The sequence below is a fragment of the Eutrema salsugineum genome, unplaced genomic scaffold, assembly GCF_000478725.1.
Source record: "Eutrema salsugineum unplaced genomic scaffold, Eutsalg1_0 scaffold_13, whole genome shotgun sequence".
NCBI lineage: Eukaryota > Viridiplantae > Streptophyta > Magnoliopsida > Brassicales > Brassicaceae > Eutrema > Eutrema salsugineum.
In genome coordinates this window covers 6,035,717-6,060,179 of record NW_006256885.1, presented here as the reverse complement: position 1 = coordinate 6,060,179, position 24,463 = coordinate 6,035,717, and the positions used below count along the sequence as shown (strand labels likewise).

Sequence of the window (24,463 nt, the reverse complement as noted above, 5' to 3'; positions counted from 1 at the left end):
ATTATTTTGGGGAGGGGGGGTAATACGGTCATGGACGACGATGTGGTTCGGAGTAAGAAGACCAAGCATGATGACCAATTGCCAGAGCAATCTGCCTTTGTTGTGGCTGCGACTGCGGAAGAACATGGTGGTTCTCTTGTTGTTCCGGCGGCGGTGAGTCCACATCGATGATTTCCACCATTCTGTTGTCAATATTGACTCTCCTTCGTTTCAACACATTTTTCTTTGCACTTTGCCAATAGAAATAGTTGTGTGCATAGATCAACACTTGCTTCGCGTTCTTGGTATCCAATAAATCCGCTATTTTGTCCCATTTGTCCCCAAACCTCTTCAATCCGATCAGAAACCATCTGCATTAGAATTATCACAGATTCATATTCGTGTTATGATTGTGAGATACTTAGATCCACAAAATAATACCACTATAGCTATATATATACCACCATGTCCATATCGATGTTATAGTTATGATATAGACTTATACGTGTATATTCCACGCACTAACTATATATATATATATAAAAAAAAAAAAAAACTGAACTCGTACGTGATATTGTATACTTACTCATGATCTTCTTTGCTCCATATGGTTTCATCGACTGGGTACAAACGCTGCGCAGCTGCATCAGTCAGCCCCTCTGCAAAGGCTATTCGACTCGATCCGATCTCTAAGAGGTCCTTGACCATTTCTTTGTAACGTTCCTTAACATCGACCTTCGATTTCTGCAGATACTGGGCGACACTCTGAAACCTTGTGGGGCAAAACGCTGAGAACTTCACCAATGCATTCTTGAACTGCACGTTCTCCTCTCTCGTCCATGACTTCGCAGCCATAGTACCCCCAAAAACAAATTGAGAAGTTGAGGAGAAAATGCTGTGAACTTTGGATAAGTAGATATAATTTATAGATAAAAACTATTGTAAGGGAGAGATGTAACAACTCATACACCAAATCAACTTACAGATAATATGTGGCCCTCTTCTCTCTCTAATTGGATTGTTTTATGGTCTTCTTCCATTTTTTTTTATATTCAAAGGGTAACTTCTTTATTTTGCTATGTTCTGTTCAATGTTTTTGTTGGATTTCTTTCTCTTGAATCTTTTTTTCCATTCCTTTACTTATATCTTAATATTACAAAGGTGTTTGTATTTCTTTTAGAGCTAAGATGACGATTTTTAACCAATAAATTCGTGATACGTGTAAAAATAAATTTGTGTTTCGACACGTATTAGATATTTAAATTTAAATACACATATAATATAAATCTATTAGAAACAAGTTATAGAAGGGAACCAATCTTTTCCAACTAAACAAAGTTATGATACCAAAATGCCAGTTAAATTTTCATTTTATGAGTGAAAATTCTAATACAACACTTTCTCTTTAAATTAAAATAAATTAGTATTCATAAACAAAAATTAGTTGATAAAATTGTTAATTGAAGGTATGATATCATCACATGTTTAATTGAGCTTAAGCCAGTCAGTTTTTAAGTTCAGTTGGTTCAGGAGTTAATTGAAGATGACCAAAAAGGTTATTGATGTGGTTAACTCAGGTTGAACCGGATTTTCACTACGTATAAGAGAGGGTAAGGATTGTTCTGTTGAAGATTACTAGAAACAGAAAAGAGAGAGATGAGAGAGTATTGTGAGAGATTTGAAAGATGTTCTTGTATCAAACTCTTGTGATCGTGTAGTACTCTGAAGGTTTTTACAGGATTGTTTGCTTGTGCCCTCAAGCTCTAGGGTTCTCACATCGAGAACTGAACTAGATTACCAAATTGCTGAGTGTTGTTTCTTTCTAAATTTCTTTTATGATTAGTCGATTGTAAACTCAAACTTGAGTTAGGATTCGTGTCTAGATCACAACAGTAATCGTAGCAATTTGAAACTTGAAATAAAAATAAAATATGGTGGGCCGAACGGATTACACAACAATCTTTGGGTTAGTATCTTAAACTATATGCTTACGTGATTTATATATAGATATATTTACCGATGCTTATGTGACCATTGTGATTACAAAAAAGAAAAGCTACTTTAATATAAACCAGTGTCCCTAAAGTTAGTCGTATTTACACAAAAAGCCACTGGACGCAATCTCGTTACTTTTATTTCGTTCTCTTTCTCGTTGATCTTCTCACATTATAAAACAACCTCTTTCAAATCACTCTTTTAACTCCGATCCATATTGACCCGACCCGACCCGACCGAACCCGAAATGGAGGCCCAGTACCGAAACCACGGCGGAGAAACCTCCTTCTCCAGCCTCCGTGTCTACCTCAACTCTCTCTCCGACACTCCCTCCCGGTTTTCCCGCCGCGCCGTCTCCGTCTCAACCTCTTACGACGAGATGAGCCGCGTCCGCGCCGTATCCGGCGAGCAGATGCGCCGCACTCTCCGGTGGTACGATCTCGTCGGACTCGGAATCGGAGGAATGATCGGCGCCGGAGTCTTCGTCACCACTGGCCGTGCTAGTCGCCTCTTCGCTGGTCCCTCGATCGTCGTCTCCTACGCAATCGCCGGCCTCTGCGCTCTCCTTTCCGCCTTCTGTTACACCGAGTTCGCCGTCCATCTCCCCGTCGCCGGCGGTGCCTTCAGCTACATCCGTATCACATTCGGTCAGCATTTTACTCTCCCGCCAACAATTCCGTCAATCTAAAAAAATCTCAGAACTCAAAATCTGTAACCGTTTCTCGGAATTTTCCGTTTTTTCAGGCGAGTTTCCAGCGTTTATAACCGGAGCGAATCTGATAATGGACTACGTTATGTCAAACGCCGCCGTTTCGAGAGGATTCACCGCTTATTTCGGATCTGCATTCGGATTATCCACCTCCGAGTGGAGATTCGTCGTCTCCGGTCTCCCAGACGGATTCAACGAAATCGATCCAATCGCCGTTCTCGTCGTCCTCGCCGTCACCTTCATCATCTGCTACAGCACGAGGGAGAGCTCGAAGGTGAACTTGGTGTTGACGGCACTTCACATTGCCTTCATAGTGTTCGTGATCGTGATGGGTTTCTGGAAAGGAGACGCGAAGAACTTAACCCGACCCGATAACCCGGAAAACCCATCCGGGTTCTTCCCATTCGGAGCTTCGGGAGTGTTCAACGGAGCGGCAATGGTTTACTTGAGCTACATAGGATACGACGCCGTGTCGACGATGGCTGAAGAAGTGAGAGACCCGGTCAAAGACATCCCCATGGGAATCTCTGGCTCAGTCGCAATCGTCACTGTACTCTACTGCTTAATGGCTGTCTCCATGTCCATGCTCCTCCCTTACGATCTGGTTCCGTTTTTTAGATAAAAATTGTGACTTTTACTTTTTTTTTTTTTTTTTTTTTTACTTTTGAGTGGTTGATCAGGTGTGTGTGTGTGTGTTTATGCGCAGATAGATGCAGAAGCAGCATATTCGGCGGCGTTTAGTAAATCAGAAGGGTGGGAATGGGTGACGAAAGTGGTTGGGATCGGAGCAAGTTTTGGGATATTGACGTCGTTGTTGGTAGCGATGTTGGGTCAGGCTCGGTACATGTGCGTCATCGGACGGTCAAGAGTGGTCCCGGCTTGGTTCGCTAAGGTCCATCCCAACACATCCACTCCAGTCAACGCTTCCGCTTTTCTTGGTATGTGTTAAAGTTTTGTCTTAACTCTCTCTACATTATATGTTTTCAAATTTTAAACTCCAGGAAAAAGTTAGAAGCTAACATAAATCCCGTAAATTTTATTATACGTTACGTTGGAATTTTCCCTTCGTTAAGATCGGTTACATCTTTTATCTCTGTTTTGTTTTGATCAAGTGATAATGAGACAATTGGCGAGTGGGGACCCATTTTGAAACTTTTTTTTTTGGTTTTCCATGATCTTTTTGGATTTTAGTGTAATGAAGATCATACTTTCCACGTGAATCATTACATATATACGTGATTACGTGTAGAAAAGGCGAAAAAAAAAATCATATCTTTTTATTCACTATTTAAAACAAAAAATAAAACAACTTCCCCAACTAAGCTTGATTGTGATTGTGGTTGTAAGCTTTTAGCTCTGACTGTGTGTCTCTATATTAATGTAGGCCATCTCTTATGTTTTTATGTGATTTGTTGGTGTTTGTCATAAATTTATAACTTAGAATCCGAGAAAATGTCGTGATCATGTTCACCAACGCGTCCAAAAGGTTCGATCTTTTCAACGGTCTTGATTGTGACATATTGTTGGGTCTCTTTGGTCCCTTTATGTCCTTTAATGTTAAGTTATGGAGTATATATATTTAGCCTCTTTCTTTCTTTTTTTTCTTTTTTTTTCTTTTTTTCTTTCTTTCAAGGTCTGGCCAATCATGTATATAGTAGCTTATTATTGGTGTGCAAGATCTTTGTGAATTATTATTTAATTTACAATCTGCCCAAAATGGATGAGTCGTGTCGTGGTAGCGAATCTAGACCCACAATTTTCTTTTATTTGCGTATTCCTTCTTATAAGCATTGTTTTTTCTCTCATATATTGCTGATCTAAAGTTTGGATACTATATCTCACATAATGAAAAGAAAAAAAGTACTGAAACTAGCTAAAAAACACGTTTAGTTTGGCCAATTTTGCATCCACTAACTTTTAGAAGAACTATAACCAATCCTATAAGAAAAAAACATGTGTTTTATTTTTAGATATTCAATGATATTGAGACTTTAATCGATAAGTGTTTTTGGACATAATACGCAATGAGGGATGAGAGATCTTGAACGTGGAATACAACTCAAAAAAAAAAACTCTTATCCACCAAGTGAACTAGACAACTAGTTGAACATATTCCTCCAATATCTACACTTTTATTACGAAATCGACTTTATGCATCTTCGAATATATCTGCGTTATTAAATACTAGTTAATATGATTGATTGAGCTGATATAAGGATATGGATCTTAGCATATCCTTCTCTTTAACTCCTAAAATTTTGTATTGTGTCTCTTCAGGAATCTTCACGGCGGCGCTCGCCCTCTTTACTGACTTAAACGTCCTTTTAAACCTCGTTTCAATTGGAACACTCTTCGTCTTTTACATGGTCGCAAACGCTGTTATATTTCGGCGTTATGTAGCGGTTGGATACACCAAACCCTGGCCCACACTCTCTTTCCTTTGCCTATTCTCCATAACCTCAATTGTCTTCACCTTAGTCTGGAAACTCGCACCGTCAGGCCCATCTAAATGGTCCATGCTCGGAGCCAGCGCGGTGGCGGCTATAGCCATCGTGCAGATATTCCATTGTGTTGTACCTCAAGCTAGAACTCCTGAGTTTTGGGGTGTACCGTTGATGCCGTGGACACCATGCGTTTCAATCTTTTTGAACATATTTTTGTTTGGGTCGTTGGATGCTCCTTCGTATCTTAGATTCGGGTTCTTCTCGGGATTGGCCGTGCTCGTGTATGTGTTTTATAGTGTTCATGCGAGCTATGATGCTGAAGGTGATGGGTCTCTTGATTTCAAAGACTTGGAAAGTCTTGAAAGAATCAACAGAGTTTAGAATTAAAAATGCTTTTTAGTAAACAAAACTTAGTGAAAATTAAGTTGTCTTTTTTTTCCCTTTTCCTAGGTGTTGTTTAGCAAAATTGTCTCTTTGAAGCAAAAAAAAAAAATGTCTCTTTGAAAACAACGTATTTGTCATTTTGTGCTGGAGAAGTAATGGAGATACTAAGGTCTAAGTATGTATATAGCCTGTATAGGAACTTTTACATTGGTCAGTTTGGGATATATCGATGTTCCTTCTTGATATCATGCTTGATTTTAAATATACAGTAACTTAGGTAAATCAAACGTCATTTAGTTCCTGTAAGAGTAAATTCTGAAGATAATAAAGTTCAAAATACTTGTTTTCTTCATCCTAAAAAAAATGTTTTCTTAAGAGGTTATCATGTATAAATGTGGTATATAAATAGACGTCAACCACCCTGACCGAAAAAGACAAAACTGAAGTCAGCCCCTTTGGAAGCATTCAAGGCAAGCTGTGCAGAAAGAAGATAGCGAATGTCCATTGTCATAGGCAGCTAGTCACAGTCACAGACTCACGGGCTTGCCTTCACTTTTCTAGAATCTCAAGATGTTGACACTTGACAGTGTTTGTCTCTTGATTTTCGTTGACTTACCTTTACTTTCTCAAAGAATTGTATTTTGATTTTCCACATTTGTTCTTGACATTTTGCTTTACTAGGAATAGAATATTCTGTAAGTCAATAAAAGACAAACATTCGAAAGCCACTAAAGAAGAGACAAACCCAGATATAAAAGGGGTAGAAAATATATATATATATATGTATATTTTTTTGTTCAGCATAGAATATGTAGAATGATTAGATGATGATGATATCTGTTTTTCCCCAAAAAAGTTTAGATGATATATGTCAAATTTTAATCATAAAATTATCTGATTATCTACTTGTGCTTTGTTCAATGTGTTAGATAATATGTCTTTAATCATAAAAAATAAGAAAATGATATTCCCTGAAATTTAAAAAAACGGATGAGCCTTTTGATGAGATGCTCAAAATAGCAGCAAGTCTTGGCTACTTGTAAGATCAGATATTATTCAACTCTACTCCACCAATAAAAGTAAAAACAAAGTTCATTTTGTTCCATCCGTGGCTGGTAAAGCCTGCACACTTGTTTTCTCCTCATTTTCTGAAGAAGTGGCTGCGTTAACAGATGAGTCATCAAGAGGCAACCTTAAGACATCTTTGCTGTTGCTGTACAAGAGTGCTCCAGGTTCTGTCTTCTCTTTGATATCTGAAGATTTACATATAGAAGCCACTATCTTACTATACTTATCCAGAGGGACAGCCGACGATTTCACTGCTTCAGTGAGAACTGTTTTGAGCTTGCGGGCACAGATAAAGAGAACTTTTTCTGCTAGCCTCCGTGATCTTGGGGGAACCTGAGGATACCTTGAAAGAATTAACAAAGGAGCATTCTGAAACATAATTACCAAACCATCCATGTATCACCGCTTTGAAAGAATGTATCACCTTACTATCCTTTCTAACATAGTGTAGTAATAGTGAAAGCATTTTTGGGGGTATATCATCGCTTTCTTCTAAAACAAGGGTCATAATCTTCATCATAGCGTAAAACACGTGTCCTAGATGAAGGTCGCTGAAAAGGAAAATAAAAATAATCATCAGAATGGATTATATATGTCGTATATATTCTGAACTTTAGATTTCCAAGTTAAAAGAAAAACAAGCATAGCATCACAGAACCGTTGCTAAGTTCGCAATGATTATATCAGAATGGATTTTATTAGCGCTTACTCTATAGTCTTGAGGAAAATCTTGAACATCTCACAAAGAAGTGCATCACACTGAAGATCCAACATCACACAGCATAATTTGACCCTAGCCACCAATTCAAGGGTGTAGGTATTTAAGATATAGGAGCGACCAATATAGGTATTCATCTTATTGGAGAATTTAGAACGCAAATTTGCAAATGATGATACAATCAACTTAAATACTTCCTGCACAAGAATAGAAGAAAAGAATCAGTGACAATTAATCACCTATATATGCCCATTTCCTAAAGAAAATTTACCAAACAATAGCATACTTTCATCTGTTCATCATCATAAGGACGATTTGGAACATTTATTCTTATAATCTCAGTGATGCAGGCAGCGAGTGCTACTTTCACATCGGCATCTGAATGGTTGAAGAGTTTTTCATCGACTAATGCTTTCGTCAATGGAGAGAGTGCATTATGCGTTGACACGAGAGGTTTCTGACGAACACCTGACAGGCAGCAGTAAAGATCCTACAGAAAAATACCAAAAATGAATATCAAACTCATGAATTCCAAAATCACAGCATCCCCACCAAACACTTGAATCCGAAGACAGATGTGTCAGCAATTATGAAAACCAGCCCAGATCCAGAAAACCTTTGAAAAATTGTATCAACATATTGTAAAGAATGATTAACACAAAATCGGATATAGTGGCATTATCGAATGAATGTCATTCTTCAACGCAGATTTAGACTAGTTTCTTTAAACAGTTATCACAGCAAAGGTGTCCCTACAATGTTAGAACTGCAAATCATATATGCATAATACATTGTAAGAAAGTATGCTAGAAAATATCAAAACATCTGCCATTCCTTACCCTTAAGGACTTGTTACCATCTAAGGGATAAACTGTTCTATGTCAACTATCAAAGATCAGAGATCGGAAACGAAAAATAACACGCTAGAAAAACTAGAAATGAAAAATCAGAGATCGCACATAGTTGCAAAGAACAACATTTAGTTGCCAGATGAAGGCAATTCAATAACATATAAAACCCAAAAATCAATTTTGCAAGAGTAGAACAGTTCAGGCAGCCTTTGTAAATCAGAGAATTTAATAACAGCTCCATCCATCCTTTACAGATGCATATGCTTAAACAACACAGAGATACAGAGGATTATCGAGAGGAATCTATTGGAAAGAGAGAAATCAACCAAAGGCAGGTTCGTAGATTGGCATAGCTAGATGAATGTACAACAATAAGAGAAAAAAAGATACAGAGAGCATTGCACTAAGCCGAAGAAGAACACTAAGAGAAAATAAAACACAGATAGGAGGAGATAAAATAGTTCAAAGTCTGAACGAGGCGGATCAATAAGCTTTTTCCCTAATTCCAGCATCTGATTCTCGAGCCTTTTGTAGTAACGAAGCAATTTATCCGATATGACTCCCTCTCCTTCTCTTATCTTCTCTTCTCTTGTCTCCCTCTCCATCTCTCTATCTCTCTATCTCTATCTCTCTATCTCCCTCTCCTCTCTCTCTCTCTCTCTCTCTCTCTCTCTCTCTCTCTCTCTCTCTTCGTGCGTATCTACTACAATTAGATCTCTACAAACCCTAATTCGGATTCTTCTCACAGAAGGAAAAACTAAAAGAAACAACGAGAAATTCCCCCGTAGGTCACTGAACAAAACACGCTAAGAGAGGGTTTGACCTATATACTGTATATATATACATTTTTGTTTTTTTGTTTTTTTTAATCGTGATTAGATCAAGGCCCAGTACAGTCCAGAATTACTTGGTGAACTCAAGCATATACAATTCTAAGCAAAGTCCACCCAAACCCAAAGAACTAATCTGTTTTTAACTCTATATACACAAACTCTGTGTCCAGAACAGAAACTGTGTCTAGACAAGAAGTAAAATCCAATATAACAACAACATACATATATTAATCTACAAAGATTCCTTCTCCTTTCTTTTGAACAGACTCACTGATGCTTTGTTTAAGTGCTCGTTTCAGTGAACTTGAATTTTGCTTCCCTGCTAGTCTGCTATTCCTTTGGCCTAACTCAGCCTTTTCACAAAGATTCCTTCTCCGAAGCCAACATTAGTTAAAAGATCAGAATCTGCTTAATTCTATTTTCTAAGCTTTGCAACTTCACTTCAATCAAGGAATCCATCTTTTTCATTTGTTTTTTTTTTTTTTTTTTGGCTTGAGAGGAATGTGAATATCTTGGGTGAACTAACGTAAGCTTCACCAATACTAGAGGTTCTTGAGTCCTCTTTCTTGGTTTTGGATGACAAGGGAGAAAAGGATAAACAGGGCTCAGGTACATAGCTAGCCTACCAAGTCGTCAACCTTCTCTATTTTCATAAATCTTGAATAGATTACTCCGTAAAAATCCTTTCCCACATTGTTTCAAATTGGTCATAAGCCACTTTGCCAACACCTTCTTAAGCTGCGTGTGATACAATACATAAACAGAGCATTTGTCATAAAAAGAATCCTGTAAAAAAAAAAGTTTCAAGTCTTGAGAGAATATTCAATATCGTGGTAATCAAGAAACATAAAAAGCAACTCATTGTTCCTTTTTAGAAGACATGGGAAAAGCTTCTCGGGATAAAAGAGTATGCCTTCTTCAATGCAATTTATTAGCTTCTCTGATCATAAATTCAAAATTTTCATGTGAGTTTTGGTGGTGGATTAATCAACTGTTTGTTGGATTTTACTATCGTAAAGCCAAAGAAGAAGGATGGCGTGCCAGAAGGAATTCAACATTTTTCCAAGGTCATCTCTTGTGAATCCTTAAATATGCAGCTGAACAATATGATATATCAAAAACGATTGTGTAAACTTTCCTGATTTTTCTTCTTAATATGCAGGAGTGAAGAGGGTTGTAGATTTATGTGCTGCACGGCTGATAGCTGGAGTCAGGTATGGAGGAAATCTTGAGCTGACTTTTTTTTTTTTTCACACAATAATGGGCCTGTGAAAAGTGAAGCGCTACGATCAACACAAATATATTTTTTCTTGATTGGGCCGAGATTTATTGGCCCACGAATAAACAGCGAAAACCCTAAAATGAGAAGAAGGATATAAAATACCTTGGTTCGGCTTCCGGCTGCTCTAACGCCTCCTTGCACCGCTTTGCTCTCGCTCTCCTTCCGTTCATTCTCTTTAAGGTTAGTCCGATTGTTGATGGTTATCTGTATCCGATTTTGCTTAGGTTTAGCTTCTTTGTTTTTTTTTTGGCTCCTTCTGATGTTTAGATGACCAATATCGTTTAAAGTTTTGCTTGTTGATCTGTGTTTATCGTCTTTAGTTATTATACCGATCCCTTGACACTTGTTGTCTTGATGTCTGTTATGTCCCTTAAAGTCTCTTGATTATCAATGGCTTAAATTTTGGTAGTATGTTTTCACATTTCTATTAAGTTCAGTGTTCATATGTTGCTGGATTTATCTTGATTCATCTGCAGTTTATTGAAAACTCTATTTCACATTAGCAATTCATGCGTTTCATGTTTCTAGATTCATACCATAATGTTACATAGTAAGACACAAATCAACTGTGCTGAGTAGTAGTATCTGGATCCTCTAATATTTTTCCTATGTTTATTGATCTATTTACTCCAATTTGAGATCACCATTTCTCTGTGTTTTCACCCGAACTTTATTTGATATTTTGGGGACACAAATCCAAGCTTTAGTAGTGGCAGATACCTAAGTATTGGAATTTTTAATCCCTAATTATAATTTTTCTTACTCTGGTTCTTCTTCTCTTATAGCAGGTAAGTGGCAGGTAAATTGAAAGATGGGGCGTGTCAGAACCAAGACCGTGAAGAAATCTTCTCGTCAAGTCATCGAGAAGTACTACTCTCGCATGACTCTTGATTTCCACACCAACAAGAAGATCTTGGAAGAAGTTGCGATCATCCCTTCAAAGCGACTACGCAACAAGATTGCTGGATTCTCCACCCACTTGATGAAACGTATCCAAAAGGGTCCAGTGCGTGGAATCTCACTCAAGCTACAAGAGGAAGAGCGCGAAAGGCGAATGGACTTTGTCCCCGACGAGTCAGCCATTAAAACCGATGAGATTAAGGTGGACAAAGAGACTCTACAGATGCTTGCTTCGTTGGGAATGTCTGATATTCCCGGGTTTTCTGTAGTGGAGCCACAAGCTATGGCACCAGGCAATGTGTTTGGCCGTCCTGGAAGAAGATTCTAAGTCTTGCGTTTATCTAAATGAGTTAGGAAACAAAGAGTCTTGTTTTTATCCGAGTGTTATGGATTCGACGTTGTTTCCTTCTTCTGTTCGGGATTATTGTCTCGCTTTGTTTTGAATTTTTGTTTATCATCTTTTGTCTATTTGGAACTAAATCTTGGATTTGCAATCATCAGTTGAAAACAACACTTAGTTTATCTCTGTTTCTATCCAAGATCATGTTTTGTTTCTAACGATTAACTCAACGTTTGGTATTACGCACATAAAAATTGGGTTTGAAATTATTTATCAATTTAACGTATCACATTTCAATACAATTATTAACTAATCAAGGGCATAACGGTCCAAGTACATATTATTACCTGAATGCGTGGAAAGTAGGTTTGGCTCGAAAATGAGTCACCACTTCTAATGGCAGTGTACCGATCCCTTCTCTTACATCATCCAGCTCCTCCGCCTATAATTCCTTCTTTCCGAAATTACCCCTTGAAACCGCTCAAATTCTCCAGCCTGCCCTTCATCCACCGCTACCGTCCCTCTCCGATCTCTTCAGCTCGGTGCTCTTCGTCGTCGTCCATGGAATCTCCTCCCGAAGGTTACCGAAGAAATGTCGGTGTTTGTCTCATGAACTCTTCCAAAAAGGTGACGCAATTCTCGGAACCAGCTACAATTTTTGTGATCTTTTCCTTTCTCTTCTCTTTTTCTGATAACTTGGGTCTCTCAATAACTGCAGATTTTCACTGCTTCAAGGTTGGACATTCCCAGTGCTTGGCAAATGCCTCAGGTAATCTCTAGATTCGAATCGCTTTCTCTAACGTATTCTCTGATTTTGTTTTACGATGATCATATCAGTTGTAGTTGCATCATACTGTTTGACTTGAATAATCCCAATTCCCCCAAGTAAAATCGAGTTGAGTAACAGGTCTCTACTTGTACAATCCATTTCTGATTTAGATTCTAAATTTTGGCTTCTGTATTGATGTTGAAAGGGTGGAATCGACGAGGGTGAAGATCCAAGAGTTGCAGTCATGAGAGAGCTTAAAGAAGAGACTGGAGTTCACTCCGCTGAGATTATCGCAGAGGTTTTAGCTTCTTCTTTTACCATATTTCATAGCCTTTACATCCAATCTTAGTAAGAAGTTGTTTTTGAGAAGATAGGCTTCTTCTTTTTGTCTCTAGGCACCTCACTGGGTTACGTATGATTTCCCCCCAGATGTTAGGGAGAAGCTTAAGGTCCGATGGGGAACAGATTGGAAGGGTCAAGCACAGAAATGGTTACTCTTTCAGACACTCACTGAGATATATTATAATCAAGATTCACGTCATTTTGATTTCGAGCTTGCTGAATCAAAAATACTGCTTTCCTGTGGAATTCTCAGGTTCCTCCTGAAGTTTACTGGGAAAGACGAAGAAATCAATCTTCTTGGCGATGGAACTGAGAAACCCGAGTTTGGGGAATGGTCCTGGGTATCTCCTGATCAAGTCATTGAACTTGTGAGTGCTGTTTTCTTCTTCTTTTATACCATTTGTGTTTTGAGTTTCAGCTTTTTCGTTTCCACTACTACTTCACTACTCATATTCCTCTTCTATTTCCGTTATTTCAGGCTGTGGAGTTCAAGAAGACAGTATACAAGGAAGTCTTGTCAGCTTTCGCGTCTCATTTCCAGTAAAAAAGAAACCGAAACCTCTATGTGTTTTACGTTTTTGGTTACAAACTCGAGAATAAGCTGTACTTTACATATTTGCTTTTTTGAATAATCCATGAATGAAATTACAATCTTCGTTCCCTCGTATCCTTATTTGGTCTAAGCAACGTGTGAGATCCTGTCATTTTCTTATTTTGTCTTCAAAGATTCTCTCGATTTGATCCGCCACAACCTTAGCTACAACCTCAGGAGCAAAATTCTTGACCATGTCGTCTCTTCCACGGTTCCCTTTAACTTTAGCCTCATCAGGTTTACTCATTACATGCCTCATTAGAACCCTAAGCTTATCCACTGATGGCTCTGCCCATTGATGTCCTTTAAAAGGACCTTCATTCACTTCACTCATCTCCTCAACCATCAACGGGTAACCATTCTGTTCTGTCAGATACTCCGTTGGTCCTGACCAGTTCGTAGCGATCACAGGCAAAGACATTGCCATGGCTTCCACTATTGGTCGTCCCCATCCTTCTCCCCTTGTAGGCAGCACAAACGCATCGGCCGCTTTGTACAACCGAGGCAAATCAACTTGAGCTATGTGTTTATCAATCACATACACGAAAGGGTAACCATCTCCAGGCTCTTCTAGTTTCAAAGCTTCTACGAAATCTAGAATCTTGTTGCCGAAATCGCTGTCCGAGTGATACGGGTTTGTCAACAAAAACAGAGCAACATTGTCTTTACCAGAGAACTCTCTCAGGTAAGCTTTCAACAACACATCCCAACCTTTTCTCTGCTCCCACTTAAACACACTTAAGAACACAAAGCCTAAGCCTAAATTCCTCATTCCAGAACCCAAAACCAAATCCCCAAACGCTATCAGATCCAAGGGTTCGTACTTGGAAGGATCGAAGAAGTCGACATCTACAGGTTGCACAATCTTGACGACCTTAGATGAATCAACTCCACTTTGTACAAACGAAGAGACATGGAACTCAGTAGGAACCCAAACATGATCCATCTGGTTGCATCGCTTCACGTGCTCTGGATTGACTCTATCAGTCTCAAACATTGTTCTACCAATCACAGACAAGAAATCTCCGTAACCAGTAGGAGGACAAGGAAGTGTCTCGAACAATGGTGGATACCAAGCACCAGGCTCGCTGTGGCAGACGACGATTGTCTCGTTGGGACTACACTGTGTTCTGTACATTTCAATCGCTAGCTCTTTCGTCTCCTTAGATAAACCATTCCAGAACTCCACCGATTCCAGATCACCATGATGCTCTATTGTGATTCGAAATCTATGGTTCCTGAGATTTTGGCCAAGTGATAAAATGTAAGACCAAGCTTCTGAGCTGTAACCACCACTAGAGAGGAAAGGAGCCATCCATAACACGCAATGGGACGTAGACGACGCGAGGTTTCGCGTTTCGGATTTGGATTTGGGAGTTCCATCGTAAAAGCCTAGAAGAAATTGAATATAGCTAGAGATGCGGTTCGCAGTGAAGGTGAATCTCAGACTTTGGGTTTTGTAGAGATCGGTCGTAGTGAAGCTGAGTAAGAATATCGCAAGAAGAAGGAATAAGATCGAAGAAGAGTAGACGAACGTGGAGAATTTCCATGGTCGCTTGCTCTGATCTGGTGGCTGCTCCATCGATGTAGAAAGAGAAGAGCAAAGAGAGACAGAGAAACGAGAGGTGTAGAGGGAGATTCAAAGCGGTGAGAGGCCCAATTAAAATTTGTTGGCCCATTAAGGCTATTGGGAGTTTTTTGGATTACACAGTTCTAGTCTTCTAGATTCTCCCAAATCCACCTGGTTCTGCCAATTTATAAAAATCTCATTTGGTTACTAATGATACAAAGAACATGATGATTATTACACCAATCTTGATGCTGGATTTGCTTGTTCTTGTATATCATATTCTTGTCTTCAGTCACATTCATGAACTTACATTGGATGTGATACACACCATAGGCAGACATTCCCTCTCTTTAAATATTATGAATATTAGTAATGAAAAGCCTAAATAAGATAAAAGACGGAAGCAATAAGCACAAAAGATTTTACAGTATCCTTCAGTCAAGATCAATATGCAATAACTCGATCTTTGCCCTCCTGCTTCCTTTGCATCATCTAACTTTTTAATCACTTTGTCAACTTTGCCAAACCACTGCTTCAGAAAGTTACAATTCTCTTCTATAATAAACTAGTTGGAAGTTGTTTGTCAAAGGTCTTCATTCTTACCGTGTTTCCCAAAAATGCAAAATTTAAGTTATTTTTTCTCTAATAAGCGCAACAACATCACTTAAAATTTTATTAATATTAAATATCTTGAAATTCAAAACTAACTTTTGTCTATTTATCTTTCGTTTGGCAAAGGGTTGTTTGTTCTAGCATGTTTTTTTAAAGACCTAAACAAAATCCAAAATGTTTAACAGCTGATCCTAGGATTTAAAAGGCTAATAGCAAGAAAGTTGTGTACAATTGTTGACCATAAAATTTTGATTATTCATCACCATGAATGTTTTCTTTTCCAATCAGTTTTAAAACATTTAGTTTTAAAATTAAATCAATACGTTATTGATATATAAATAGATCTTACTACTTAATATGAGTTTGAAACTTCATTGTGAAACTTCATTGTGCTCAAGGTAAAGAAGGATCCACGTTTCTGCGTCTTTGACATATCTAAATATATATAGATTTGGGCCTTAGTCTTTGAAAACAGTATCTCTGAATATATGGGTTTGGGCCTTAGTTTTATAAAATAAATATATAAAAATAAAGCAAAATTGACTTTGCGTTTTTTCCATTCACTATCATATTTATTCACATACAGCGGTATATAGTGCTTTTCAATAAAAATGACCCAAAGGCTTAAAAATAGTTCCACTTCAAAAGAGAATCGCCGGAACTTATCCCCGGAGAGAGGCTCGTGGTACCGCCGGTAATCCAAACTCGTCCTCAGCCTGTCAATAACATCGTTAAACCCATTCGTTAAGAGCTAATCATATTTTGAAGCATTTCAATTTCAAAAGTTAAATAAAATTCAGTGTGTAAAGAGAGAGATAGAAAAGGATTTTAGGAAATTAACCTGAACTCGACCCGATGGAGCTCCAGTGCGTCCTCCTGGTGCGTCAGGCAAGTTAAGCTCATCATCGTAATCAGTTTCCTTATCGGGTTGGAGATAAGAAGGCATTCCATCTGCTTCGGTCTCGTTTCCCATGTCAGCTTCAAGAGCTTCAAGCTCTGAAATTAATCAAAAAACTTTTGATACTAAAACAGAGAAAATGTATATTAAAGAGTACGTAATCCCAATTACACGCAACAACAACTTTACCTCCCATGAGATCATCTTCGTCAAGGCCATCAGGAACACTGTAGCTCCTACCAAGAGTTTCTTGTATTTCAGAACTCTCATCCATCAGATCCATCATCTCGTCTTGCAAATTCTGTACCATCAAATTATAGTATCAGGCAGATCAAATACCAGTGAAAAGAGTGTATATTAATAAACTAGATGTGTTGTAAGAAACTAAACGTACATCGATATCTTGAATCTTTACGGTTTTCATCATTCCTTTAAGCTCCTTGTTCGCAGATTTTAGTGCTGTCATCTGCAGATTAAATAGATATCACAAAATATTCAACATAAAAACAACCTCTGAACTTTTTGTTAGATGTGATGTTTTTGTAAGATTCGGGTGAGAGAAGAAAGAGATACATACAGTTTGTTGAGCATCTTTGAGGCCTTCAGCAGCGAATGAAACTTGATCGAGATTGAATGTCTGATTGTAGAGCATGTCGCGTTGTCCTTCATACCTAGTAAGAATAAAGAGAATGTGATTTGGTTTCTGAGATGATTGATTAATTCAGGAAAGCATAAATGACTCACATTTTCTTCTGCCTCAGAACCCTCATAGCACGAGCTTTTAAAGCTTCTTGAGCTGGACCAGGCCTTGTCTTTTTAATCTGCTCTTTGTATTTGCAGAGCTCAACATCAAGCTTCTTTATCTTATCTTCTACTGAATCTCCTCTTTTATTTATCTGTCAAAACATAGAATTTGAACAAAGTTGAGTTTGTTTAGTTTCTTCGTTTGGATCTCACTGGTTCCGAAACGTTTTTAAACAGTCCTACGATTTTCTCTCAAAATTCACCTAAATTTCAGTCAATCCAAAGTGAAATCTCCAAGCCCACTTATCTATAAAAAGAATGATCGATGATCAAACACGATTAAACCCAGAAATCACTAGCTCCCTAAACCCGTAACACAAATCTCTAGTTCTCTACATTACATACGACCGATTTGAAGAGGAAATCTCCAATCGAAACCGGAAAAGAAAAAAAATGGAATAATAGAAACGAGAAGAACAAACCCGATCAGAGGCATCCTGAATAGATGGAGGGGGCTCTGTGTTTTTCTTCGCGCCGAAAACTCTCCTCATCTCTTCTACTCCGTGAAGAAGAAATCTCTGGGAAATTTGGATGAGACACAGACAGAGAGGCTTGGAGAAATCGAGAATTTGGAGAAACAGCTTTTAAAGTTAATTTGCTTCTCAATAAGAAACTAAAATCATAATCCTTTTTGGAATGAGTTTAAAAGAAACTTTCAATTAGTCAACCAAAGAAGTTTCTTAGAAGGTAATCGATATGGGTTTATTAGATTTTTTTTTGTTTGGATAATTTATTAAACCCACTTGAAAGAGGTATACGTAAAACTCAGAAAAACGTAAAGAAAATTGGACAAGTATGTGTGACAAACACTACAATAGAGTTTTTTTCCTTATAAAGAAAACAATACGAGAGAGCCAGAGCTACTCTTACAGACTCCAGTATTTTTCTGAAAAATTACAAAACTTTCCTACAAAATATAACCCTGAACATTTTAACCCCCAAATCCAGACTCCTGACACGAAAATGACAGAGACCGATGAAGATTTTGACTTTGACCTCTTCCATCAAAAGACGAGACGATATCCTCTGAATCCAAGTTGCCGGAGTATTAAAAGGACCAAAACATTCTTCATGAGCAATGTGTTTTGTATAATGATGATGATCCACACTGCTTATTTCTTTCTATTGGTTTTCTTCGCTTTGAAGATTCTGCGGCCTGTCTTATCGCCGCCTCCGGTGCTGCCCAGAGAGAAGCTCCCACCTCCTTGGAACTCTAGACTGTGGGATGCCTGGAAAGGTGATGCGTTCTGGGGTGTGCTTGCAATCGGTTGGCCTCCAAACTGGAACGGGTTAGCGATTGATGGAGGCGGCGTTGTTGGTGCTCCGCCAAAGGCAAAGCCTGGTTGAGGCATTGAGACAGACGGTTGTCCAAACATTGGTTGTTGTACCATGGAAGCTTTATTAGCTTGGTCTGTGTCTTCTGCCATACTGTCTTCCATGCTCATTTGTTGGTTACTGTTGAAACCGTTAGCACTAGATGGTGTAGCACTCGCACCAAACGCAAACCCGGGAGTTGAGTTACCAAACAGAGACTGTGATGGTGTCGCCGGAGGGGCTGAGTTACCAAATACTGGCTGCTGAGGAATGGTAGGAGCGGCTGAGCTGAAACCAAAGATCGATGAAGATGACGCCATGCTGGTAGTTGCACCAAAGATGGGAGCAGAGGCGCTTGAACCAGTAGCAGCACCAAAGATGGGAGCAGAGGCGCTTGAACCAGCAGCAGCACCAAACATGGGAGCAGAAGCGTTTGAACCAGTAGCAGCAGAAGATCCTCCAAATGAAAAAGTAGGAGATGACGAAGTGGTGAATGAGGAACCAAAGACTGGAGCAGAATTGGGAGCTTGCCAGTTTGTACCAAATAGGGAAGAGCTCGTTGTGCCACTAGAGCTTGCAGAAGAGTTTGTCGAACTCAGTTGAGGGGTTGAACCAGAACCAAATACTGCAGGTTCCGACTTTGATAATCCAAACGGAGAACTGTTTGATGAAGTGTTGTTCCCAGACATACCAAATGAAGGAGCTGATGCAGATGACGCAAACTTAAAGGGGACGCTTTGGGTTGAAGTTGCGGTTCCACTCCCAGTATTATTCGTCTGAGCATTTGCAGAACCGAAAAGATTAGAGGCCTGAGATTGGGAGCTAGCAGCAGAAGCTGATGAAACAGCATTGAATCCAAAAACACTGCTTGCAGAACTTGCAGCTACACCTCCGAACATGCTACTACCGGAACTTGTAAGTGCAGGTGAGGAAGTTCCAAAAGTATTACTTCCAGTAGTAGCTGCAGAACTACCGGAAAATTTGCTGGTCTCCGTCCCAGGCGTTGCGGAAGATGTCACACCAAATATTAAATTTCCAGAGCTCCCAGGTGCAGAAGATGCAGCAGTTGAAGGGTTTAATGTGCTGCCACCAACCGCAGAGGATGTCCCACCGAAGATATTTTTACCTGCATCTGCCACAGCAGGAGATGTGCTCCCAAACACAAAACCTGGCGTGCTTTTAATTTCTGAGGACTTAGGAGCAAAAGCATTCTCAGTGCTCGTATCTGCTGACGTCATACCATTAAAACTGTTTATCTTTCCAAATGTTGGTTTTTTTTCTTCAGTCTCCTTTGAGATCTGACCGCTGGATGCAGATACTGTTGACGCAGAAATTGGAGCTTCAGGTTCGCCAAATTTGAAAGGTGATGTAGAAGATAGAGGAGGTGCTGGAGTTGATTGTGAGTTGCTGCCGGAATTGCTGTCATTGATGGTATTAGCAGGCAACTTTCCAAACATACTTGAGGAGGGGCTTGACAACTCTCTCACAGACATATTGGAAGGTACATTCGAAATACTAGGTAAGAAGGAGGGGCTTGAACCAAGAGAGCCGTTAATCTGAGGATGACTGATAGCGTTTGCTCCGACTGAGAATATACTACCATTGGGGGTTGATTCAGCTGCGGTAGTTGACTCAGCTCCAGAAGCACTGTTATCGACAGTTTTCCTTGACTCAGTTGGCTTTGAAAAAGCCTCTGATACTCGAAAAGCAGAGCTGCAACAGCAAGAAAGAGAGTCAGAAGCCAGTAAACCAGGTTAAGACTTTCACTACCAATATGGATGAGGTTCACTAGTGTATTGACACGAGTAATGAAATTAACGTCTAAAAGCTGAGAGGGAAAACAATTATGCCACCAACCTGCTCGGCTTTTCTAACTTCATGTCTGCAGATGCACCAATGTTTTGATTAAGTAAGTCAGTGGCCGCCGGTGACGAGAAGGTGTTGGGAAACACAGCAGCAGCCTTTTTAGGCTCTTCCCGAGAGATAACTTTCTCCTCTGAGGTAAGCTTGGGAGGAGAAATACTTGATTTCTCAGTCCCTTGGATGACCTTAGAAGTTGGCTCAGAGGGCATATTACTTTTCTGAACAGCTTCAATGGGTAAAGCAGAAAATTGGCTCCTTCCTGTTTCCAGAGATCCATTAGAAGTTTCCTGAGGCGCGTCACCATTAGGAATATATGACGTAGAGGGCATGGCTTCTGATGACGTACGTAGATTCTCCCCTTTAGGTATGCTGATACCAAAACTTTTCTCCACTTTGGATGCATTCTGTTTTTCTGCCACTTCAAATGGAGTAGAAGCAGCACCATGATCATCATCCAACTCCAAGAAATCCTGCATTATTAGTTTTGTATATACTGATGGTCAAAGGCTTGCAGTAAAAATATGGTTTAAAGGTAATACACACATGATAATTAACTATGAAAAATAACAAAAAATATTTCCACGAAAAGGACAAAAGAGTAATTGGAAAATATAAATGAGCAAGATTATAATTGCAGGCTGCAGCTAGAGGTGATAGGGTAGCCATTTTAAAAATTCCCGATTTGACATTCTTCCTTGCATCTCGTTAACATTCAGGAAAAATATATATAAAAAATCAAGAATATACCTCGTCTGCAGTCATTCGAAATGCTCTCTTTTTTGGAGGATGCTCTTCCAAAGAACTCGTGAGAGGAATATAAGAGCCTTTTACACGAGTCTCCTGATCTTTACTACAACCTGCTATGCTTGTGGCATCAGCAGCACCACCAGTCTTCTCAATCGGAGCCAAAAAATCTCTGGAGCCACCCTCTCTAGATTTTTCTTGCTTTTGATAACTAGAACCTGGCGAATTTGCCTGCTTCTCAGAAAGATTATGCAAGAACTTTGGCTCCTCCACATTCTGGAGGCTTTTGAGAGCCGGGCCACGTAGCATAGATGGTGATAACTTACTTGGTGATTTCTTTTTTGTTGAAGCCATTTTATCCATTTCCTGTAATATTTTTAAAGCCCTTTCCCTGGACTGGGAGGGGACAAGATTAAATCTTGAACCAGCAATATCCTCTGCACTATCTTTAGATGTATGAGTAATGTTTTGTCCACCACTGGCACGAACAGAAAGTGGGCTTTCTGAGGCAGGCAGAGCCAAGCTTCTAGATGAAAGGTTAGATTTCTGGCGAATCCTCCTTACAGGGCCCACAGATCCTATATCATTATCTAAGACTGAGCTCCTCCGTTTGAGACCCTACAAAATAATCAATATGTCAATACTTATTTTCAGAGACCAATCTGAAATCCGTTTGGTGCATAGTTCAAAAAGTTCACCGATTGAAACCCTTGTCTAGAACCAGAAGATAAGCTTTCTTCCCATGTGCTTGGAGATGCCTGAAAAAGAGACCCAATCTGGGAAAAAAAAAACAAACTATAAAACGGGAAACAAGTTGCAAACTCTATAATAAAAAAAAAGTAATGGCGCAACAATGAAACCTTCACAGTGGACTGAGGCCTAGAGTATGGTGTTCTGGCCATGCTATAAACAGCTGATCTTCCCCGAGATCTAGGGGTCACAAAACCATTTTCCAGGGGTCTTTGTCCAGAAGGCATTGGCACCAGTGACATTGTAGGTGACCTTGACGGAAAAGGGGTTCTGTTCAAGAAAACAGAATCTTCTCTAACCGCTTGGCCACGCAACCCCAGCATAGAAGGAGTAACTTCTGAAGGTCTGCTACCCATGTAGGCTTTTGCAAGCTGTGCTGGGGAAGCAATACACTCATCGAGAGCCTGGAAAGGATGTCATCAACAATCAAAAGATCAAGAACGCCATCTAACATGAAGGTCGGCATAAAACAGGCAAGTATATCTCATATGTCTAACAACGTTCTTACCCTCGAACTTCTAAGAGGTGTTGAAACAAGGGGGTTCATACTTGCATTATCTGGGTGCGCCCTATCCCTCTCACGTGATGGCGTATGTCTCACAATACCCACTTCATTTCTCTGATCCCCGTTTACAGCGGATGGATCAGCAGCTTTTGAGCGCAGCAAAGTAGTTAACCGATCAACTTCAGATCTGTAAAATCATCAAACGTTATCAAAGAAATTTTAAAACAAAAAATTCTGCGAGTCAAAAAGCAAAGATGCTTATACATATTGTAATGAAAGATACCAAAAAGACGAAGAAAGAAAATTATGAGGGACTGATATTCTACTCTTCAATATTATGAATGTTGAATTTGGATCCATGAAAAAGGTAAAGACACTTCTATAACCTTTGGGGGGAAAAAAGTTGTTACTCTATATGAACAGTGTAAAACTTGTAAGACAGTGTACCTTGTAAAAGTTTTCTCCTTCAAAATTTTTTCAAGATCTGTAAATCCATCCTTGTTTGGATTGACGGATGCATTGGCGTCTTCCATCCGAATCGAATCATTCCTCATGGACAACTTCACATAAACCACATCAATAGATAAATCATGGGTTATACTACAGGGGATGAAAAAACAAGGAAATCCAAAGGAAAAAAAAAAAAGAAACTTTCATTCAATGATGCAGCTAAGTTACTTACAGCAGAGGTGTCCGCACTGTGTCTTACATTCGTCTCCTGAATCACATCTGATCCATGAAAACAAAAACAACACATAATTAATAATGTCAATTTAGAAAGGCGAAAAGTAATCTCATACACGATTGCTAGCAACAGCCAGCTCCTAATACATAAACAATCTTATAAAGAAAACATCGAGCGGGAATCACAATGATTAAAGAGGGAAGATAATATAAGAATTGATGATACTAGAATATAACCTAGGAGGCTAATTCAATTATATGAAAACTAGGTACTTGAAGAACATTCCAAAAACACTTTTCTGAGACTCTAAGACACTACGAATGGGACAAAAAGAAAGAACTTTTGCAACGAAAAAAGTAACAAGCCCAGTACCTCTTTGTGGAAGCTGCTGCTGCTGCTGCTGCTCCGGTGACTGTAAGGGCGTCTCACCTGAGACAAGGCGTTTCCGGAAAACAGACGCGAAGAGCCTATGAGCGCTATAAGTAATAAGCCTTTGCGCCGGATCCACCAATTTCGACAACCAGCCGCCGCCTCTGTCTTCTCCGCCCCCAAGTCCAGAGTTCTTCACAGAAGTCGGTGGTCGATCATACGGAGTTTTCTGCGATCTTCGAGCCGTCGGCTTCCGGAACTTTCCGCCGGTTCCCAATCCGCCGCCGTATGGATTGCTGCTATCTCCCCGTGCCGCACTCGCCATCAGCCCAACGAAAAATGAGACCGAATCTAGGGTTTCAACGAACCTTTCCGCGTAAGGAAAATCGAAAACTTATTGAGACAAGAAGAAATTGAAAAATTGAGGAACTAGGGTTTTTTTCTAATTTGTGGCACCGAAATCGAGAGAAAGAAGCAAACCCAAAAAAAAATAAACCAGAAACTTAGGGTAGCCAAAAATAAATTTTTAAAAAAGAAAACGAGAGGAGCGTTAAGCGACGCACCTTAGACAGGGTATATTCGTCTTTCCCTTAAAGTAAAATCTAACGACGGCGTCCGTCACGTAAAGTTTTAAGACCGATGATTTTAAACCGTAAGATGAAATCCATCCAACGGTTTACAATTCAGGTTTTGATAATACTACCGTCACACTAATTTATCCAAGTGAAACGGCGATACTTAGTGGGCTGGGCTTTTATATGACATAACGGGCCCCACAACCGCGAAATAGAGATTGTTTTTATTCAAAAGAAATACAGTAAAACCTCTATAAATTAATACTCGATAAATTAATAATCACTATAAATTAATAAATTTCTGAGATTCCGAGTCAGGCCAGTGTAAAAAATCATCAAATTCGATAAGATAATAATATAATAATTTTTTTGAAACTCTTATATAAAAATATGGTCCCAATAGAAACATAAATTAATAATTATATAAATTTATGTATATATATATAAATAAGATATAATATACTAAAATATGATTAATGTGTTGTTTGTTTTTATTTAAGTTTGAGATTTTATTGAAAATTATTTTTTTACTTATCTACATCAATAGCATTTGATGTTGTTTTTTTTA

The 24,463-nt window shown here is 39.1% G+C and overlaps 8 protein-coding genes across 9 annotated transcripts; 3 read left to right on the top strand and 5 right to left on the bottom strand.

The window, feature by feature from the left end:
• Positions 1–28: 28 nt before the first annotated feature.
• Positions 29–834, bottom strand: LOC18023769. Its single transcript, XM_006407469.1, has 2 exons — positions 566–834; positions 29–350 (listed from the first exon to the last, which is right to left on the bottom strand). Exons 1-2 carry the CDS (start codon positions 832–834, stop codon positions 29–31), a joined length of 591 nt encoding a protein of 196 aa, XP_006407532.1.
• A 1,265-nt stretch (positions 835–2,099) lies between these two features.
• On the top strand, positions 2,100–5,716 carry LOC18023768 (cationic amino acid transporter 7, chloroplastic). Its single transcript, XM_006407468.2, has 4 exons — positions 2,100–2,621; positions 2,719–3,287; positions 3,390–3,621; positions 4,961–5,716. The coding sequence occupies exons 1-4, from the start codon at positions 2,222–2,224 to the stop codon at positions 5,506–5,508; spliced, it is 1,749 nt and encodes a 582-aa protein (XP_006407531.1). The 5' UTR covers positions 2,100–2,221; the 3' UTR covers positions 5,509–5,716.
• A 739-nt stretch (positions 5,717–6,455) lies between these two features.
• Positions 6,456–8,941, bottom strand: LOC112088980. The gene is made up of 4 exons (XM_024159646.1): positions 7,584–8,941; positions 7,289–7,494; positions 7,004–7,130; positions 6,456–6,912 (listed from the first exon to the last, which is right to left on the bottom strand). The coding sequence occupies exons 1-4, from the start codon at positions 7,587–7,589 to the stop codon at positions 6,604–6,606; spliced, it is 648 nt and encodes a 215-aa protein (XP_024015414.1). The 5' UTR covers positions 7,590–8,941; the 3' UTR covers positions 6,456–6,603.
• A 1,384-nt stretch (positions 8,942–10,325) lies between these two features.
• On the top strand, positions 10,326–11,697 carry LOC18023766 (40S ribosomal protein S17-4). Of its 2 annotated transcripts, none has more exons than XM_006407466.2 (2): positions 10,326–10,443; positions 11,049–11,697. In XM_006407466.2, the coding sequence occupies exon 2, from the start codon at positions 11,075–11,077 to the stop codon at positions 11,489–11,491; it is 417 nt and encodes a 138-aa protein (XP_006407529.1). In that variant the 5' UTR covers positions 10,326–10,443; positions 11,049–11,074; the 3' UTR covers positions 11,492–11,697. The 2 variants fall into 2 exon arrangements, with proteins under 2 accessions (XP_006407529.1, XP_006407528.1); XM_006407465.2 differs by having other exon boundaries at positions 10,369–10,443; positions 11,052–11,697.
• Positions 11,698–11,838: 141 nt separating this feature from the next.
• Positions 11,839–13,276, top strand: LOC18023765 (nudix hydrolase 26, chloroplastic). Its single transcript, XM_006407464.2, has 6 exons — positions 11,839–12,130; positions 12,222–12,272; positions 12,478–12,570; positions 12,668–12,762; positions 12,868–12,982; positions 13,093–13,276. Exons 1-6 carry the CDS (start codon positions 11,900–11,902, stop codon positions 13,156–13,158), a joined length of 651 nt encoding a protein of 216 aa, XP_006407527.1. The 5' UTR covers positions 11,839–11,899; the 3' UTR covers positions 13,159–13,276.
• LOC18023764 lies at positions 13,251–14,788 on the bottom strand. Its single transcript, XM_006407463.2, has one exon. It carries the CDS (start codon positions 14,786–14,788, stop codon positions 13,316–13,318), a length of 1,473 nt encoding a protein of 490 aa, XP_006407526.1. The 3' UTR covers positions 13,251–13,315.
• Positions 14,789–15,913: 1,125 nt separating this feature from the next.
• Positions 15,914–17,705, bottom strand: LOC18023763 (vacuolar protein sorting-associated protein 60.1). Its single transcript, XM_006407462.2, has 7 exons — positions 17,513–17,705; positions 17,031–17,182; positions 16,864–16,957; positions 16,681–16,752; positions 16,476–16,587; positions 16,230–16,384; positions 15,914–16,104 (listed from the first exon to the last, which is right to left on the bottom strand). Exons 1-7 carry the CDS (start codon positions 17,579–17,581, stop codon positions 16,051–16,053), a joined length of 708 nt encoding a protein of 235 aa, XP_006407525.1. The 5' UTR covers positions 17,582–17,705; the 3' UTR covers positions 15,914–16,050.
• A 161-nt stretch (positions 17,706–17,866) lies between these two features.
• LOC18023762 (nuclear pore complex protein NUP1) lies at positions 17,867–23,821 on the bottom strand. The gene is made up of 9 exons (XM_006407461.2): positions 23,324–23,821; positions 22,949–22,995; positions 22,714–22,826; positions 22,270–22,453; positions 21,872–22,165; positions 21,710–21,787; positions 21,015–21,629; positions 20,262–20,737; positions 17,867–20,117 (listed from the first exon to the last, which is right to left on the bottom strand). Exons 1-9 carry the CDS (start codon positions 23,643–23,645, stop codon positions 18,203–18,205), a joined length of 4,044 nt encoding a protein of 1,347 aa, XP_006407524.1. The 5' UTR covers positions 23,646–23,821; the 3' UTR covers positions 17,867–18,202.
• Between the last annotated feature and the right edge of the window lie 642 nt (positions 23,822–24,463).